This window comes from Diadema setosum, chromosome 18 (assembly GCF_964275005.1).
Source record: "Diadema setosum chromosome 18, eeDiaSeto1, whole genome shotgun sequence".
Lineage (NCBI taxonomy): Eukaryota > Metazoa > Echinodermata > Echinoidea > Diadematoida > Diadematidae > Diadema > Diadema setosum.
Window position 1 is genome coordinate 23,531,670 of NC_092702.1, and position 18,299 is coordinate 23,549,968.

The window sequence follows — 18,299 nt, forward strand, 5'->3', positions numbered from 1 at the left end:
CGACCTCATGATAACAAGGACCTAAAAACTATGACAATTACCTTGGAATATCAGGTTACAAAAAAATAAAGAAATATAGAGAGTTGGGACATGCAAAATCAGCCTGTTATGAGAAGGTTTTGTTACTTCCGACCTCTCTATAAGGAGGTTCCACTGTATACAGATTCAATTGTCAATTGTATCTTGTTCAGAGCATGGGGTCAGAGATGAAAATTAATTCACAGAATTAAGTGTCATTCCTCAAGGAACAAAACATGCAGTTGGCTGATTTCCACAGCCATATAAGAAAACATGTCATGAGCACCATTTTTCAAGTGCATGTGACAATATCTTTTTTTATCTGTATCACTGGTTCAAGTAATTCTCCTGTTGACGAAGAATTGATGCTTGAGTTGCAGTCTTACATAGCAATTGTGAAAACCTACAGCATCATGCTCAAAGCAGATGTCACCTGTCTAGTGTTTTAAAGGATCGTTGTAATTCATGCTTTCAGAATTGGTATATTTCATCATTTTTAAGTCTGGATTCTTATAGGTATTCATTAGTGTTGCTACATCCGATGAGGTCATCACTACGTTTGTTTGTTTTCTCACTGCAGAAATGGAGAGATACATCAGTGACTTCATCGAGGAGAGTAATGTGAAGATCAAGGAGTACAACGACAAAATAGCAGCTGAGGACTATAGGGACCTCTTTGACTAGGAGAGAAATGAGAAGACTCAGTGTTGATCTTTGACTATGCAAGAAATGAGAATTAAGACTGCTTTGACCAGGTTAGAAATGAGAAGATTGGTGTGGAGCTTTTGACCAGGCAAGAAATGAGAAGACTTGCATGGATCTTTGACTAGGGGAGAGATGGGAAGACAGTTGAGGATTTTTGACTTAGCAAGAAATAAGCAAGACTGGTGTGGATCTTCAACTAGACAAGAAATGAGTGAGACTGGTGTGGATCTTCGGCAAGGCAAGAAATAAGAAGGCTGGTGTGCGCCGTGTGCAGAAGGCAGCAAAAAAAAAATAATTCCTTTCATGTAAAATTCCTTGAAGCTATCAGTTTGACAGAAGTTTTTCTTGAGGGGATGGCTGTAAATTATTCTCAATTAAAACAGCTGCAGAAGTTACAGTTTGAGTGAGCCATCAGGGGTAAAAAAGATGTGGGTTTTTATGTTTTGTTTTTTCTTCTCTTTTTTTTTTTTTTCTTTTTCTTGAGAGAATGAGAGGTAGAGAGGGCTGGGATAAGTAAAAGTTTACTTAGAGAAATATCAGGTGTACTTTTTGCATTTCTCACCTACAAAAAGCAATTACGACAACAGGAGTGACTGATCCCTCGACGTGTTATAATGGGGCATGTTTGAGGCCAAGGAGTAGGGTCAGTAGTTCTTCATATGCTGGGATTGAATGACGGCATGTAAATCACCTACTGGGGATGTGATGAGGGTCTTTGGGTTCGCTCTTATACAACATTACCTCGTCTTGTAATGTCAACAAGACATGAGAGTTTTTGCCAATGAATTCATGGTTATTAGCTCAGAATGAAAAAAAAAAAGGTCTATGATGGCAACCTGGAATACAAGCTATGACAAAGAAGTATTTCTCGCAAGCAGAACTGTATGTGCAGTCCTGTTGATGGTGCAAAGTGTATTTCAAAACTGCATGGTATGAGTCATTCCACTAAAAATGCATGTCGTCGCTGGGGTGACAAAACTTTGTATCTGCAATTTTGATGAAAATGACTTTTTTGGATTAATAGTCAAATAATGGGTTAAGTGATGTCCTGTCCAAATCCCAACTGTCTTACTCCAAAAATGAAGCCACCACAGCATGTCAAAGGAAAGGCTCTTCCATTCGCCACAGTGCTTTAGCCGCTATGTTTTTTGGCTCTCCTGAACATTTGACATTTTGTAGATACGAGGTCTTGTCGCCCCAGCAACAATATGTGTGTACTGTTCAGTTCCTATTTAGACTTTGATGAATATTCCTGTTTACATTTTGTATTGGATGTTGCAATAATTCCAGTTTCACTACCTTCTTTCGATGCAAGAGACATTGTTATATTTGGAAGAAAAAAAAAAAGAGTCTAAACAAAGTCAGTTTTGCTTAAGTGATATGCATAGATGTAGGTCAAAATACTCCACCTTGTGCAAGACTCGACTCTGGTGCTCAGTACAATATTGATTTAGAGGTACAGTAGTGATGAATTTCTTGAGTGTGAAAAAAAAAATCAGAGTACTTCTCCTATGGAAGCTGCAGAGATGGAAGGCTGATTGTACGAAGCTTTGCACACTGCAAAATGATGTACGGGACAGTGGTTCTTCTGTAAGGGGGTACTACAAGCGTGGACATAAAACTGACAATACTTGGTTTAACTCTTTAATTGCCACTAGAAGCCGTAATGTATGAAATGTCAATGATATTCTGTAGAAGTGGGTTCCAAATGGATTAATGTAGAGTTGTAGGATAAAGAATGCCCTACCTTATGCTTATGTCCCATCAGATGTCCGATCAGATGATATTCGAATTCACTGCCATTCAGGAGAGGCGACCTTTCTGAACAAAGCAAATGTGTTGTTTTGTTGTTGAAAAAGAACGACCACTCTCAGTCGTACCATTAGCATTTTTTGTTGGTTCTGATGTAATGCAGAGTTTCAAATGCAAAAGAGTTTGCGAGATGGGGGAAATGCTAACAGCTGGCATCATTTTCCAACAGCCAGGCCACATTGTTTCATTTCCTTCGCCTGTCCATGTGCCTTGCTTTCTTCTGGGCAGGAAATGTCTTTCAAGGAGCTGACCTTCACACACGGACATACAATGTAGTTGGTAGAAATAGGACCAATGTGTGCAAATTGTGTTAAATTTGATATTCTCTCTGATACTACTTGGATGTTTGTATCTGAAGGATATTGACGAGGATAATAGTACATGCATTGTACTGTGTATTCTTTTTCTATGCTGAAATTTAAAGTCTAAAATTTAGAGTTGTTTTCAAAATGGGGCATGCTACGTGTAGTAACTGTGGTTCCATCGTTTTTGATCCCCTGTTGACACTTAATATGTTTCTCTTCATTTTAATACATAGGCGCTACTACTAATATTTGCAATGCAGCGAATATCTTGAAAAAAAATGCATATTTCTGTCATTCTGTTTCTGCATAGAAGCCTTGCAGAATAAAACCAGCTGATGGTATTCGTGTAGAGGCTGAGGCATGTTCGTCTGGAGTTATACTTACCGATTCTGGTACAAGTGTGTACATTTTCTTCTTCAAAGCTGATGGTTGTATAAATTTTCTTTGAAACAATTGTACCCCGTTTGTGTATAGACATACATATTCTGTATTATCTTTGCATCTTGGTGTCATGTAGATAACCAGTCTAGGCACCGACTGGAAAATGAGAATGTGAATTTTTGTAATCACTACTGTTCCGTCCAAATGGCATTTTCCAATATTCATCTTTCTTCTTTTCTTCCAAAGTATACCATAGGCCTACTGTCAATACATACATGTGCACTTTCTATTTCTACTACATAACACCATTTCTTGTTCTCTTGTTTACAGTGATTATCAGTCCCAAGGGCTGATATCGTCTGTTGAGAATGAGAAGGGCGTTAAGTTGTCCCGAACACTATTGGTTTTGAGGCAACTTAACCCCCTTATCATTCTCAACCGACGATATGTTGTATTTCTTGGAAAAAAAGAAAACAAAAGAAGCTAACTTATTGTTCAGATGTTCCATTCTTTGATGATGTTTGATGTGGTTTGCCAATAAATTGTGCTTCAAAGTTAAGCCTGTGTCACTAGAGTGGTTTACTATGGACTGTTTGACTCGGTCCTGAATGGATATAACACTCACACGAACTGATCCTACACACATCGCTGTCTCAAGAATGCTGTGGTTCATATAGACCCTCGCAATTGAGGCTGGGCTCAGCCGCGGCTCGGCCGCGGCTCGGCCCAGCCCCGCACTGTAAACAGGGTCTTAGTATTAATTCATTTCTTTCTTTTTTTTTCTTTCATCTGCCGTGCTTCTTATTTTTGTTGCCCATCCTGAATCAATTCTACAAAGCAGTAATCATTTGAGAATGCCACTGCAATGCAAAGTGCAACTCCACACAGTATGTACATGTATTGTATTATCACACACAAGTATCAACAGATGAGATGTTGGCTTTAAAGGCGCAGTTTGTGGTAATGCCAGGGTGCGTGCATATGTGCTTGTTATTATGACATCACAAAAGAAGTTTGCTAAAGCTGTCATCCCCCTCAGCCAAATCATGAACTGAACTGTGATAAGACCACTGACTACAGTGGATCGTACTTCTTCGGACTCCGGGAAATGGGTCACAGCGTAAGCGCTAAAGAGTCGATAGCGTAAGCCTCTATAGGAAACTTGCACCATGCACCTGCGTACGCATTCAACTAAACCACCCGGACCATGTGCCTTTGAAAATGTGTGTAACTGGTCAATGACAAGTTATGCATTATGAAGCTCTTGTAGTGATAATTTTCAATGCATTTATCAAAATGAAATTGTCACATGGAGAATTTGGTGCAATTCAGTTACGTAATGGAACTTGTGGAAGTTTTCTATAGATAGATAGTAGATAGGTTACTGTAAAACGAGGAATGTTCGCGTGCATTTTAATTTTGCGAATTTCGCAAGCGCCGAGATTCGCGAAATTAAAATGCATGCGAAAGTACTTGTCTACACCATATGCATTGAATGCCAGTGGCAGTTCATGAAAATTTAATGCCGCAAAAAAGGCCGTCCGCTCCAATTTCGCGAAAAATTCATGCCGGGAATATATTATGTTTACAGTATAGAATATACATAGATAAGATATATATATACGAGGGGCGACTGAAAAGTTTTGAGCCTAACATAGAAAGGATTAAGATATGAAGGCCAAATTTGGTCCATGAAGTCTTCATTATATCTTAATCCTACCAACCAAATTTCTTGGTCATAACAATTTTTATCCTTATTTTACAGGTTCTTGAACTTTCTGTATCAGGCGATTCATAAAAAATGGAAAAAGAGGCCTGGAATGATCACAAAAGGTGTCTTGTTTCACCAGGACAATACTCCAGCGCATTCATCAGCAGTTGCTATGGCAACCATTCATGACTGTGGGTTCCAACTAGTTCCGCACCCACCGTATTCACCAGATCTAGCCCCATCAGACTTCCACCTCTTTCCGAACCTCAAAAAAGATTTGGCTGGACAACGCTTCACCACTGATGATGAGGCCATTGATGCTGTTGACTCCTACCTGGAGGACTAACCAAAGAACTTCTACTGCAGTGGCATAGAGGCACTACGTCACCGCTGGAGGAAGTGTGTGGACTCACAATGGGACTATGTAGTAAAATAGAGCAATTAAATACTTCTGCCTCTTACCATCTCTTGAAGGCTCAAAACTTTTCAGTCGCCCCTCATATATATATATATATATATATATATATATATATATGTAAGCAGTTTACATATATACATTGTATTATACAAATAGTGAATGGTCATGAGTGTGATGGTACAAGATTTCGCACGAGGTGAAAGATAAAGGCGCTTTATTCAACGAGCAAAGCGGAGTTGAATAGTAAGCCTTTGAATCTCTCATCGAGTGCAAAATCTTGTTCATTGCACGAGTAAAGACCAAATGCTATTTGTTTTATACAACACCTTGGATGTAAACAGAATGTGGTCCACACAGATTCTTGAATTTAGCACAGCAAGGGCAACCATTTTCGTGAATGGCGAAGGAGTAGCTGCAGAGTCAGTCAGCCGTCAAGTGTATGTGTACGCACGCGAACGAAACTGATCGGTTGAAGTTGTTTACAAAAATGAGTGACAAAAGTGCGCGCAGCAAATGTTTGTGACATCGGAGCCTTGTAATGAACACAAGTATGCGTTATCCATTTTTGCTCGAACAAAACTACATGGCTGACAGCCACAGCATGCAATGGTACTTTTAACTGAGTGTCGTGTGATGGGCAATTGACCAATCAGATAGCTACATTCTTTCTGGTGTTGTATATCAATACATATACATGTATACGTTACTCTTACCAATAGACCAATAACCCATTATCTGCTATTGGCTTCTCTTCTAATCTAGCACAGAACACAATCCTGAAAAATATACCACAATTTTGATGCAGAGGTTTTAACACTCGCTCCTGAAAAGTCACCATCTAATCTAGGCTCACTGAATACAAAAGATAAAAAAATTTACATAATTTTGATTCTCTTGTATAAATTTATTTTAATCTCATTTTTACACAAAACATTTTAAGTGCAACTGAGAATTCATGGATGAGGTATTACAGAGGAGGTGCTGTCAACATTGAAGCTGGTCTCTCCCCAACATGGGGCAAGTGTGTGGTCTTCGATCAATGAAGTTTCCAAAAGTTGTCGTAATTCAGTGGCCATATTCAGTTTTGTGTGACTGAACTGCAGGCAAAGAAAGTTCTTGTCTTGGGCCTGAGAGAGTATCTCTCCACATGAATATCAAGATGCAAATTTCTTTGCAAGAAAGTACCAGTAAGAGAGGGCGAGGGAAAAAGGTTGCACATCAGTCCACACATTACAAATTACAAAACACAGACAGCCGCTGCACTGGCGTTATCAGGCAGCAACAGTTCCAAAGGTTCTGAGGTCCACATGATGGTGAATAACAGAAGTGAGGTCCACCTCCTGGACAGCTCTCTGGGAGGAAATCCCTTTTTGGTGGTCTTGCTGAGGAGCCGTTACTGCTTGATGAGGGAATCCTGTCTGGGCTTCAAAACATCTAGTTGAAAATGCTACCCTCTCCACCTGTCGAGATCAAAAGACAGGGAAAGAACATGTTAGCACGGCTATCACATTACAGATACAACTTTTGCGTACAAAGCAGCACAAGACTTAAACAAAAGATGTGTAGGCAAAATCACAACATATCAAAATATTTTCCTATTCATTCACACTCATTTTTGAAATTTGCAAATTTGCACGATTGGTGTATCATATCTCCTTTTAGAAGACAGAGTTAAAATAATAAGTGGTACTAAATTGGTTATTCATATTAAACAGGTATGGTGTTATTAAACGTGAACATACCACAACCAAAGTAAAATTGTTTAATGAATGATAGCATCGTACTACTATCATTATACCAAATCTAGGGCCCATTATATATAGCAAAATTTGTAGGCTGTACAAAATGCAGTTGCCATGGCAGCAGACAGAAACAACCAATGAGCAGCAAGTATCAAGGTTGCTGCCATGGTAACTGGGTTATTGCAAACTAACTGATTGCAAACTTCATCAAATGGTCCTTGATTTAATAATCAAACAATGTAATTTTACCTGAACACTTACTTTGAGATACAGAAATTCACTGCATAATAATTTTTTTACCCATATCAATGGAATTACGATAATAACAAGATGACCATGTCTTTGCTTTGTTCGTTTTCCTTTTTTTTTTTTTTTTTGGGGGGGGGGGGGAGTGTTTTATTTGTTTGTTTGTTTCAAAATGTAGTTTCAGATGTCAACAGCTGGAAATGTCTCTTACTTTTCTGATAACCAAGAAATAAAAACGACAATAGAGTGGCCAGTGCAGCGCAGGCTCTTTATGTTTGGCATTATTCATCCCCTCAAAGTTACGTAATTCATCATCTTTAGCCTTCTGCAAACTGAAATGCAAAGAAGATATTGCCTGCATCCCCCAAATAAGAATTATTATGAAATCCATTACAAACATTACAAACTAAGCTGTTCATCAATGTTACTGCCCAATATTCCACAAAAGGAACTGACACTTTCATTCAATGAGTGCTCTTGAGTTTGTCATTACTGAAAAATACTAAAATGAAGATAGGGACCAGTGAACAGAACCTGTCACACTTACCTGCTGCTGCAGCGGCGGCTTGAGCTGCCTTCTGCTCTTCAGCTGCCTTGGCTTTGGCCTTCATATCCAGAATTTGGGCCTCTTTCTTCTCTAATGATTCTATATGTCAAAGGGCAAAGGTGCAATCATTATCATCAACATTTTCACTGCCGCTTCTACGCCAAATCAACAAATGCTCAGTGATATTACAGATACAAAAACATTTGCATGGTATTTCAGTAGGACTGCCTCATACCTTGTACGCACACTAATTTGACTTCACCTGTTCAAGAAGCCTTGTGAAATACAAGTTATTGTTGTTTCTTCAGATAAAAATGTCAGGGTTCGAAATTGGCGATGGTCCACTGGCCACTGGCCACCCAAAATCACGTCGGACTATCTAAAAATCATAAAATTCTGTAGTAACTAGTCCGTTTGGCTAGCCAAAATATTGCTTCAGTGTCAAAATTGATTCTAAGTAGTCCGCCTGGCTAGTTAAAAAAAAAAAGTTAAGTGCGACCCCTGAATGTGCCACTATCAATTTCAAGGGTCAACAGAAAATAGTATTACACCTCACTCATTGCTGATTCCTACAAAAATACAGGGCTACCAACCTTCACAATACTTCAAATTTAAAGCACAAAAAAAACAATAACTTTACTTCAAAATCATACAGTCACATTTAGACAAAAGACACTCATCATTGTAAATAACATTCTAGCTGGTAGCTCTGAAAATAAGGCTCATTTTCATTCACTATAATGCCATAGTTTCAGTTTTCGAAAGTTGGCAGCATATGCCACTGTACAATGATACATTGTAGCTTAAGTGTGTCATATTTCTCTTCACATTTCACACATGATCCCACAACCTTTCTTGGAAATAAACGAGTAAAAAAAACAAAAACAAAAACAAAAACAAAAAAACTAGAAATGTCGCTATGGCGACTGGTATGCCTCCGCCATAATGCATGGTTCTCTGAATACATTGTAGGTCTATAGCACATTGTCTTGACAATGTGTGATGACAGTTTCACAAAACTGGCAAAATGTTAAAATGACAGGTTTGTCACAAATACATTGAATGTTCACTTTCCTTGAACTAGGTTTAATTGGATGAATATAGCTATACTGTCTAGGAGTGTAGGTATTTGGGGATTTGAGGATTTGTACCCAACTTTTGACCCTTTATAAGTTTAAAGAAGAAGTGAAATTTAGCACATCCACTTGACCTTTGATCTTCTGACCTTCTACCTTTTGGCAAGAAACTTCCAAGAGAATCTGTTTTGGGTAATACATGCAAACACTAAGTTTCAAGAAAAAAATCCTGCAGGCATTGCATAGATAAGAGGGAAATAATGACATTTTGATGAGTTGACCTTGACCTTTGATCCCTGACCTTTGACCCATGACCCCTTGATTCCCTACATGATAACTGCCAGTCAGAACATGCATATATACTAAGTTCAATGAAGATACCTTGAAATATTTGTGAGATATGGAGAAAAAAGTGAAATTGCAACATTTTCACTTGACCTTTGACTTCATGACCCAAAACTCTATCTGGGGAATCTTTATTTGGTAGTTCATGTATACACCAAGTTTCAAGAAAATACCTCCAGGCATTGCATAGATATAGGGGAAATAGTAAAATTTTGAGCATTTGACCATGACCTTTTGACCTCTGACCTTGAGCATGTGCACCCAAAAGTTGATAGGTACAACTTCGCCCACTCATACATATACATGCCAAGTTTCATTATGATACCTCTAACAGTTTTTTAGATACGCTGTCCACAAAATTGATTACGGACGGACGGACGGACAACCCGAAAACATAATGCCTCCGGCGACACTTCGTGGCAGAGGCATAAAAAATCTATCGAACGAACATTTTAACGGTATCCAAGATATTCTGGGTCCAGTTCTCACACTGTTTGATATTCTTATACCGTTACTTTCTTAAAATAGTTTACATAGATAACACCTGTATCAATTTTAGCAAACATATTATTCCACAAATATTCCACAAACAGGACTTGCCAGACAATTTTGTGAGAGTTGTATTCCCCAGCAAGAAACAAAGTATCAAAGGAAAATTAAAAATCAAGTCATCCCTCTTGTAGAGAAAAGTTTAAATTAGCAATTTCCCCTTTTTGATGATGGTATAAGTATATGTTGCCCTGAGTTAACTTACAAGAGGTGATATTTCTGTGTTCTCGATGTCGCAAATATCAGTCATCCCATGAAACTCACAAAAATAAGACTAGACTCGGAATTTGTCAAGACTGACAAATTAGGTGATCCGATTTTTTTTAAATCAATGATTCGAGTCCTGATCGCAATAGGCATGACCATATAGGTTTCATCTGTGTTTAGAGACATTGGCTGTGTGATATTTGGATTCTCATTTAGAAAAGGGAGTCAGACCTGCCATCTTGGGTACCGAATTCCGTATACACTATCGAAGATACAGAATGAAGTATATCTGACCTTTGACCCCACTTTGCACCCCCAAGATGGCATCTGAGCAAAAAGTAGTTATTTTGTGAAATGATTCTTGTAACATGGTCTTTGCGTGTGCAAAATATGGGAAAGATAAGACATGTATTCACCAAGATACAGGATGAAACATTTATGACCTTTGACCCTAATTTACATACACAAGATGGTGTCTGATCAAGTAGTTGTTATTTTATGAAATAATGTACGTAACATGAACTAAATATGTGCAAAATATGGAGGTCATAGGGGCTGTTTTTCTTGAGTTATTGCAAAGAAAGTTGGAAAAAGAAAGAAATATGAAAATACATCGAAGATAAGTTTTAATTTCAACCACGTTTTTGGACGTGATCCCGACACCATTTGAAGACAAAGGGCACACGTGCGATAGCGCAAAGTTTCAGCTACAACACATTAAAATCTGGAAGGAATTCACCGAAGGGTAAGTGAGTTAGTGCTCGATAAAGACAATCATGTCAATTTTCACATCTAGAGAAATCCCCTCCCATAGACATAGCACGTCACAACGAAGATAAAGAAAGAAGTACATATGACCTTTGACCCCACTTTGCACAGAGAAGATGGCATCTGAGCAAAAAGTGGTTATTTTGTGAAATGACCCTTGTAACATGGTCTTTACGTGTGCAAAATATGGGAAAGATAGGACATGTATTTACCAAGATACAGGATGAAACATTTATGACCTTTGACCCTAATTTACATACCCAAGATGGCGTCTGATGAAGTAGTTATTATTTTATGAAATAATGTACATGATATGAACTAAACATGTCAATTTTCACATCTAGAGAAATCCCCTCCCATAGACATAGCACGTCACAAAGAAGATAAAGAAAGAAGTACAGTGAAACCCCGTTATAACGAGGTCCGTGGGACCGGCGATATTACCTCGTTATAACCGGTACCTCGTTATAACCGTACGCATCAAAAACAAAGAAAAACATAAGCACGACATCGGAATATACCCATCCTTTGCGTTGTTATTACACAATTATGGATCATTATTATTGAGATAATAAAGGGAAATTATTTGTGAATTAGACGAAAAAGTAGATGTTGAAATGAGATAATTCTTTATTGTAATTCTTGTTTGTTAATTTTTCCTAACACCAGCGCAAATAGAGTAAAATACAGGCGTTGTTTACCATAACTTGCGAGGTATTTTTACGCTGTTGGTGCCCAGCGGGAATGCGATGATTTCATGAATCATTTCGGCTGTAATCTTGTACAATATAATCTTATGATCGTTGTGCTCGAAGGGATTAAAAATGCGTTCTCCATTTTCTTCCGAAAATTTCTTCGCGTTTTGTACATCCGTTCTTGAAAAATATGCGACAGGACTATGAATGTGGAAGGTTACGTTGTGATTCTTTTTACGCAAATCTGTACCTCATAGACCATTCTGAAAGAAAGAAAAATCTTCATTGTGAAATGCAGTGTTAAAATTGTGATAATGAACTAACCCAGATCTATTCAAACTAATAAATACGTTTGTTTCTTTTTCTGATTTAGGTTAACATGCTTATTCAACTGTTTTTTACGCTACTGTCACCTGGCGAGATCGCGATAATTTCAGCGTAACATACATCTGTACATGCGTTATTTACCGTTAACTTGAGAGGTATTTTACGCTGTTGGAGCCCAGCGGGAATTCGATAATTTCATGAATCATTTCGGCTGTAATTTTATACAATGTATGATCGTTGCGTCCGACGGGATTAAAAATGCGTTCTTTACTTTCTTTCGAAAATCTCTTCGCGTTTTGTACATCCTTGAACTGTTAAATGCGTTTGTTTCTTTTGCCGAACACCGATTAAGTAGGTTAATATGCGTTATTCAACTATTTTACGCTACTGTCACCCGGCGAGATTACGATGATTTCATTAATTATTTCGGCTTTAATCATACACACTCATATTTAAATTATCATTTGTTAAATGAAAATGAACAAATCCAGATCTATTCAAATTAATAAATGCGTTTGTTTCTTTTTCTGAACACCGATTAAGTAGGTTAACATGCGTTATTCAACTATTTTTACGCTACTGTCACCCGACGGGATCGCGATGATTTCATTAATTATTTCGGCTTTAATCATACACACTCATATTTAAATTATCATTCGTTAATGATAATGAACAAATCCAGATCTATTCAAATTAATAAATGCGTTCGTTTCTTTTTCTGAACACCGATTAAGGAGGTTAACATGCGTTATTCAACTATTTTTACGCTACTGTCACCCGACGGGATCGCGATGATTTCATTAATTATTTCGGCTTTAATCATCCACACTCATATTTGCTAAGCAGCAAAAGAACTGGAAGTCGGAACTAAAAATGGAAAGGATATAATAATGAGTTGCACACGCATTCCAATTGTCCATTTTTGGCCTCAAGTGTCGCTACATGAAAAGTTTTTGAATGCGTTATCTTTTTTATTTCTCGTTGCGGTGTGGTCTGCCCTAATATCACGCACGCGTATCTCGCGGAAAAGAAAATCGAATGATTATGTTTAATGATTTAGCAGGAACATCGGAAGACATTCCTGTGTCTTAGAAGAAAACATGGAAGGAACGGTTCTCTGCAAAACGGAAAAAGACGTGGATTGCGTGATTTCGGTTTTCAGGGTTTCGTTTGTCGCGTGTTTGAAAGCGGCAATTTAGTCAAGAAATGGAACCTCGTTATATCCGATCAAATTGCTTATGTTTTTCTTTATCATGATGCACCGAAATTGTCCTCGTTATAACCGGAATCTCGTTATAACCGAACTCGTTATAACCGATTCGTTCTGCCATAGGTTTACACGCAAAGGAAAACGGGACCGACGCGATCACCTCGTTATAAGCGGTTCCTCGTTATAACCGAACTCGTTATAACGGGGTTTCACTGTACATATGGTGGTGATAGGGTATGTGTTTCTTGAGTTGTTGCAAAGAAAGTTGCAGAAAGAAAGAAATATTTCAATACATCGAAGATAAGCTTTAATTTCAACCAAGTTTTTGGACGTGATGCCGACTCCGTATGAAAAAACGAAGGGCACACTTACGATAGCCCAAAGTCTCAGCTACAACATACTAAAATATGGGAGAAATTCACTGAAGCATAAGTGAGCTAGTGCTCGATAAAGACAGTCATGTCAGTTTTCATTTCCAGAAAAACTGCACTCCCATAGAGATAACACGTAAACTGGTCAAATTTGACAATGTTACTTTTAATCCCTTTTTACGAGGTGATGCTGTCATTCAATCAAAATGTTGTTATTATATGACTGAAAGACAATTTAATAAGCTACAACATATTGAAATTTGGACCAAAATCAACAAAAGAATAATTGAAATATGCTTGAGTGAACTTAAAATTTGATGTCGTCATTTTGAAAATTTACTTTTATTATTTTATTAAGAAATTTGATATCTTTTAATCATTTTTTCAGCATCGCCAACCCATGAAATGACATGTACAACTCATTAGCTTTCAGAATATGTAAAGAAAATGGGGGGTCACCGTCCACCCTGACGAGTAAATTCGGATTTAAAATTGGCGGTTTTTTGGCATTGTTGCACTGTATATCGCCATTGACGCGCGCGCGGAATTTCAACTTTGACGGGCCCGTATGACGTCATATTAAGTCGGATTGACTTGAAACTTGGTAGAAATATTCCTTGACATTTCAGGCATCCGATAAATGTAAAAAAATGGGAAATTTATATTGCATATGAGCTGTGCGTGCGTATATGTGCGCACGCGTACGCGTCCGTCCAATTTTTTCAATTTTTCAAAAAATGCTCCAAATGGTCTGAAACGTGTGCAAAAAAATTTGAGCTCGATTTGAGCATACAAATATTTCAACACGCACGTACGCGCACGTTTTAAGAGAAAATATGAATTTTGAGAAAATGAGTGGAATGGGCATATCTTGAAATATATGTGACGTGAATTTCATTGAAAAACTCCATTCCATTAATGAGATATGATTGAGAATGTTTTTTCATATAATGACGTCATAGTGACGTCACCATCGACCAATCACAATGATATGTAAAATTTGTCGTCTTTGGGACATGATACATATATGGTATGAGTTTGAAGTTGATACTGTGAGTACTTTCTGAGTAAGTAGATACACAACTTTTGTCCAGAAATAAAGAAAGAAGAAGAAGAAGAAGAAGAAGAACAAAGAATCCGTACAGATACTGAAGGTGATCCGAGAGGATACTCGGATCACCTAATAACAGTGACAATATAAATGCAACTACTGTACAAAGTGTGCATTCAAGCATGCATGGAAGCATGTTCATGTGAAAAATGTTGATGTCATCTTCTTCAGCAAGCCCAGATCGATAGGTCTTTTAGCTGAAAAAGAATAATGTAACTTTGAACCAAAACTAAAAGAAAACAAAACAAAAACCTGCTTCGAAGATTCATGTGAAATTTACAAAGTCATTTCTTTTTCAATGGCAATCTAACAAAACTGTAAAAATAAGTTTGATCAAAATTTGCATTCCAGATATCAAATCTACTAGCAGGTAAATTTAAAACCCAGCTGAAACCAAACAACTACATAATATAGAAAACTGTGTGCTTACTATTGTGCTTTGATCCATATGCAATGCCAATCAGCAGGGCTGAATACCTTGCAAACTGGAGGAAAGAGAAAATATTAGAAAAAGTATGAATTCATGAAAGCGTGGCTGGGATCCAAAACCAGAAAAGAGTTGAATTTCACAGACATGTCTCAAGTTTACTTGGCACAGATGACAATCAATGCATTGCTGGCTGACAGCTACATCAATATTGTCAATTAATATTCATAATCATAACATACTGTAAAACTAGAAATTTTTGTGTGCATTTTATTTAATTTTGCAGATTTCACAAGATCAAAGTGAAGACTTGTGAAATTAAACTGCACACCAAAGTTCTTGTCTAAACTACAGACCCAACAGAATTGAGTACACCCCACATGAGCATTTGAAATTTCGAATGTACATTGTAATTCTCCAAATTGTTGATTTTAAATAACAAGTCTCACAGAGATTGTAAAAAGGACCTGGCGTGACAGGAATTGAGGCAAAAATTAGTATTCATGACCTGAATTATGAAATATTATGCATATTTCATGAAAATAGTGGCAACAAAAGTGAGTACACCATGTGTAATATTTGCATGGAAACATGGTTAAATCTGGAGTTTTATGGTTAACGTCTGGCTTGACACTAATGACAGTAACCGTACGCGTACCAGCAACCAACCCCAACCCGTGGCCGTACAGCTTGCAGCTGCCAGCTGCGCCCTGCACCGGGGTTAGCTCGACAGAATCCCCTCCTACAATCACCACCACGGAGGAGAGCTGGAGCCATAAAAGTTTTTTAAAAATGATAAAAACCACCTCCGGACAGACGGATTTTCCTGTCTACGACTCATGATCATGATGGACCACCTTCTTCATTTGAATTGCACTGGCACTGCACTGCACTGCGGGCGCTGCATGACTGCACCGTGCACTACAAGTATACTTGGGTGACCCGCACCTCGTCATAGTTAATGTTTGCACATATTTGAATCACATTTCGCCACTGAAATTCTTTAAAATCCAACTCACATACAGGAAAATGCTGAAAATTCCAATGGAATCACAAGTTCACTGATCGATATTGAAAATTTGCAGCTATCGTCGTCAAACGCGAACGATGCGAAAAAGTTGCACGCTAAGGAAGGGGCCCGCAACTCGTCACCCGCGCTCCCATAGACAAAGCTCGTAAAAGACGTGTGCAGGTGACCGTGACGCTCCCATAGACATACACGTAAAAGATGCGTGCGGGGACAAGTGGTGATACTTATAACAGGAAACACGTATTCCGATTAAAATTTCAGATTTTTGCGAAAAACTGTTCGGTTTTCACCACAATTTGCTTGATTGTGGTAGCCCGGCCAAGTTTCAAGCGTACTGAACACAGTCCCGGGCATAAATTTTTGTTTAGTGCGCTTAAAACAATTTTAAGCGGGGTGACGGTATTCGGGCCCCTGACAAAGTGCGGGCACCTCACTATGTATAGTAAGGGTACTAGCTCTCGCGCAAGGACTTAATGGTCACGCATAGCGTAACTGCGTATAGCAATATTATGCGTAGGACTAAGCGCAAAATTTGCCGATACGCCCATGGAATAAACATACCTGACAACCGCTAAACATGAGAAGGAAGCAGGTAAGAAATTTTGATTTCGAACAAATTTTTCACTAAATTTCCAATTTTTTCGAACAAATTTTTCACTAAATTTCCAATTTTTTACCTTGTAATTTACCTACCTCAGCTTAAAATCTGTTTTAAGGATGTTGTAGCCTAGACGTGTCGTCTCGCTTGTCTCGTTCGTAGCCGATAGAATTTGTAATTTGTTCGATCGATCGTTTATATTAATATTCTACGAAAGCCGAATAGCGAAGCACGTTACAGCCGCAGAGAGGGGCAGACACTTTCACGCACATGAAACTCCATAGGGCAGCTGCGCGACCTTTAACGTTACATACCCCGAGAAATTGAACGCATAAAATTAAGTCCGACATACAAACGGCGACAGCGCACTAGACAGGGGTCTACTCCGTCATCGTATCATCAGGAGATTCTGGGAGGTGATTTTTTTTGCATTTTCGTGATATTTATCGAGAAATTCAGGTACGATTGTGGAATAATTTCTATTATAAGAGCATCACAAATTTTCGTGCGCGATATCTAGACCCCTCAACCATACAACCGCTGCACTGCAACTGCAAGCTGCGCTGTCTGTGCAGGCTGTAAACCCACGTAGAAACGCATGTACGCGTACCGGTACCATGAATCACCGACTGAGATCAAGTGCCATTTTTCACATGCATTACACAAACGCATAAACCCATATAACACAGTAAGAACAAACAAATGAAGAAACAATAGTATCAACTTTACAATTTCATCGTGTATGAGAAACAAAAATACATAAAAAGCACTGCTAAGGAGTATTTCACCTTGATGAGCGGCGACACGGCTACCGGTGCGGGGGCCATTTTTACTGCAGTGTAATCGCACGTTGAGGGCTCACCTCCAAAAAAGATACTATTACTGAAATCAAAGATCGTGCTTTACGATCTTTGCTGAAATGAATGAAACAAGCCCTGGGTAAACCAGCAGAGGCCTCACGTTGACCCGAGTGATCCATGGAAATTCAAGAGCTGCAGAGTTCGAATTGGCTATTTTTATTATCAAAACAGCTGTCAGTTTTCTGTGGAATTTCTAATTCCACACGTCCATTATTTTGTGCTTTTGATGATCGGGATTTGAAGCTGTCGTTTTTCTGAGCAATCTTGAAAATTTATTTCGAGCTTTTCATAAACGACGAGCATATTTTTCTTGTTTACTCGTTTTAATGAAATAAAATTTAACTTACCCGTAATACTAAATATAAAATTTAATTTATTCAATTCAATTCAATTTTATTTATTCCACATTCTAAAAAGTATTAAAAACACACAAATACACGGACATAACATAGGCCCTATTGCACATTACGTTTATATTGGAAACAAGAGGAATAATGCAAAAAGATATACTTAGCATGTATGGGAATTAAAAAAAAAAAAAGACCATATAGGACTTATCAAAGCCGATTCCCTTACAGATGAAACAGAAGTCAATTTCGATTGAAAAATTTGTGCAAAGTTGTAAATCAGAGCTGCTTGCTGAAAAATCTTTGAAACTGTATCCCGGCCTGAAAACCGATTTTATCTCTTTCCTGATTCATTCCGACAAGTATTGATGTGGTGTAATAGTCTGCAAGCAATGTTATTTCACATAAATTAGTATGTCATTACTCAGATAATTCGGAGATTTTGATTTGATTTGATTTGATTTCACTTGATTTCATTTAATTTTCAACAAAG

At 38.0% G+C, this 18,299-nt stretch overlaps 1 protein-coding gene and 1 long non-coding RNA gene across 2 annotated transcripts in view; one reads left to right on the forward strand and one right to left on the reverse strand.

Moving 5' to 3' along the window:
* The window catches only part of LOC140242096 (dynein axonemal assembly factor 9-like), an 82,008-nt gene extending 78,228 nt beyond the window's left edge, over positions 1–3,780 (forward strand). Inside the window, exon 36 of the mRNA XM_072321856.1 lies at positions 599–3,780. Coding sequence (XP_072177957.1) covers positions 599–702 — 104 coding nt within the window. The 3' untranslated portion in view covers positions 703–3,780. The remainder of the gene's footprint in view (positions 1–598) is intronic.
* A 2,453-nt stretch (positions 3,781–6,233) lies between these two features.
* On the reverse strand, positions 6,234–17,463 carry LOC140241719 (uncharacterized). The gene is made up of 4 exons (XR_011902100.1): positions 17,388–17,463; positions 14,975–15,029; positions 7,886–7,984; positions 6,234–6,810 (listed from the first exon to the last, which is right to left on the reverse strand). It is a non-coding gene; the product is annotated as an uncharacterized lncRNA (long non-coding RNA).
* Between the last annotated feature and the right edge of the window lie 836 nt (positions 17,464–18,299).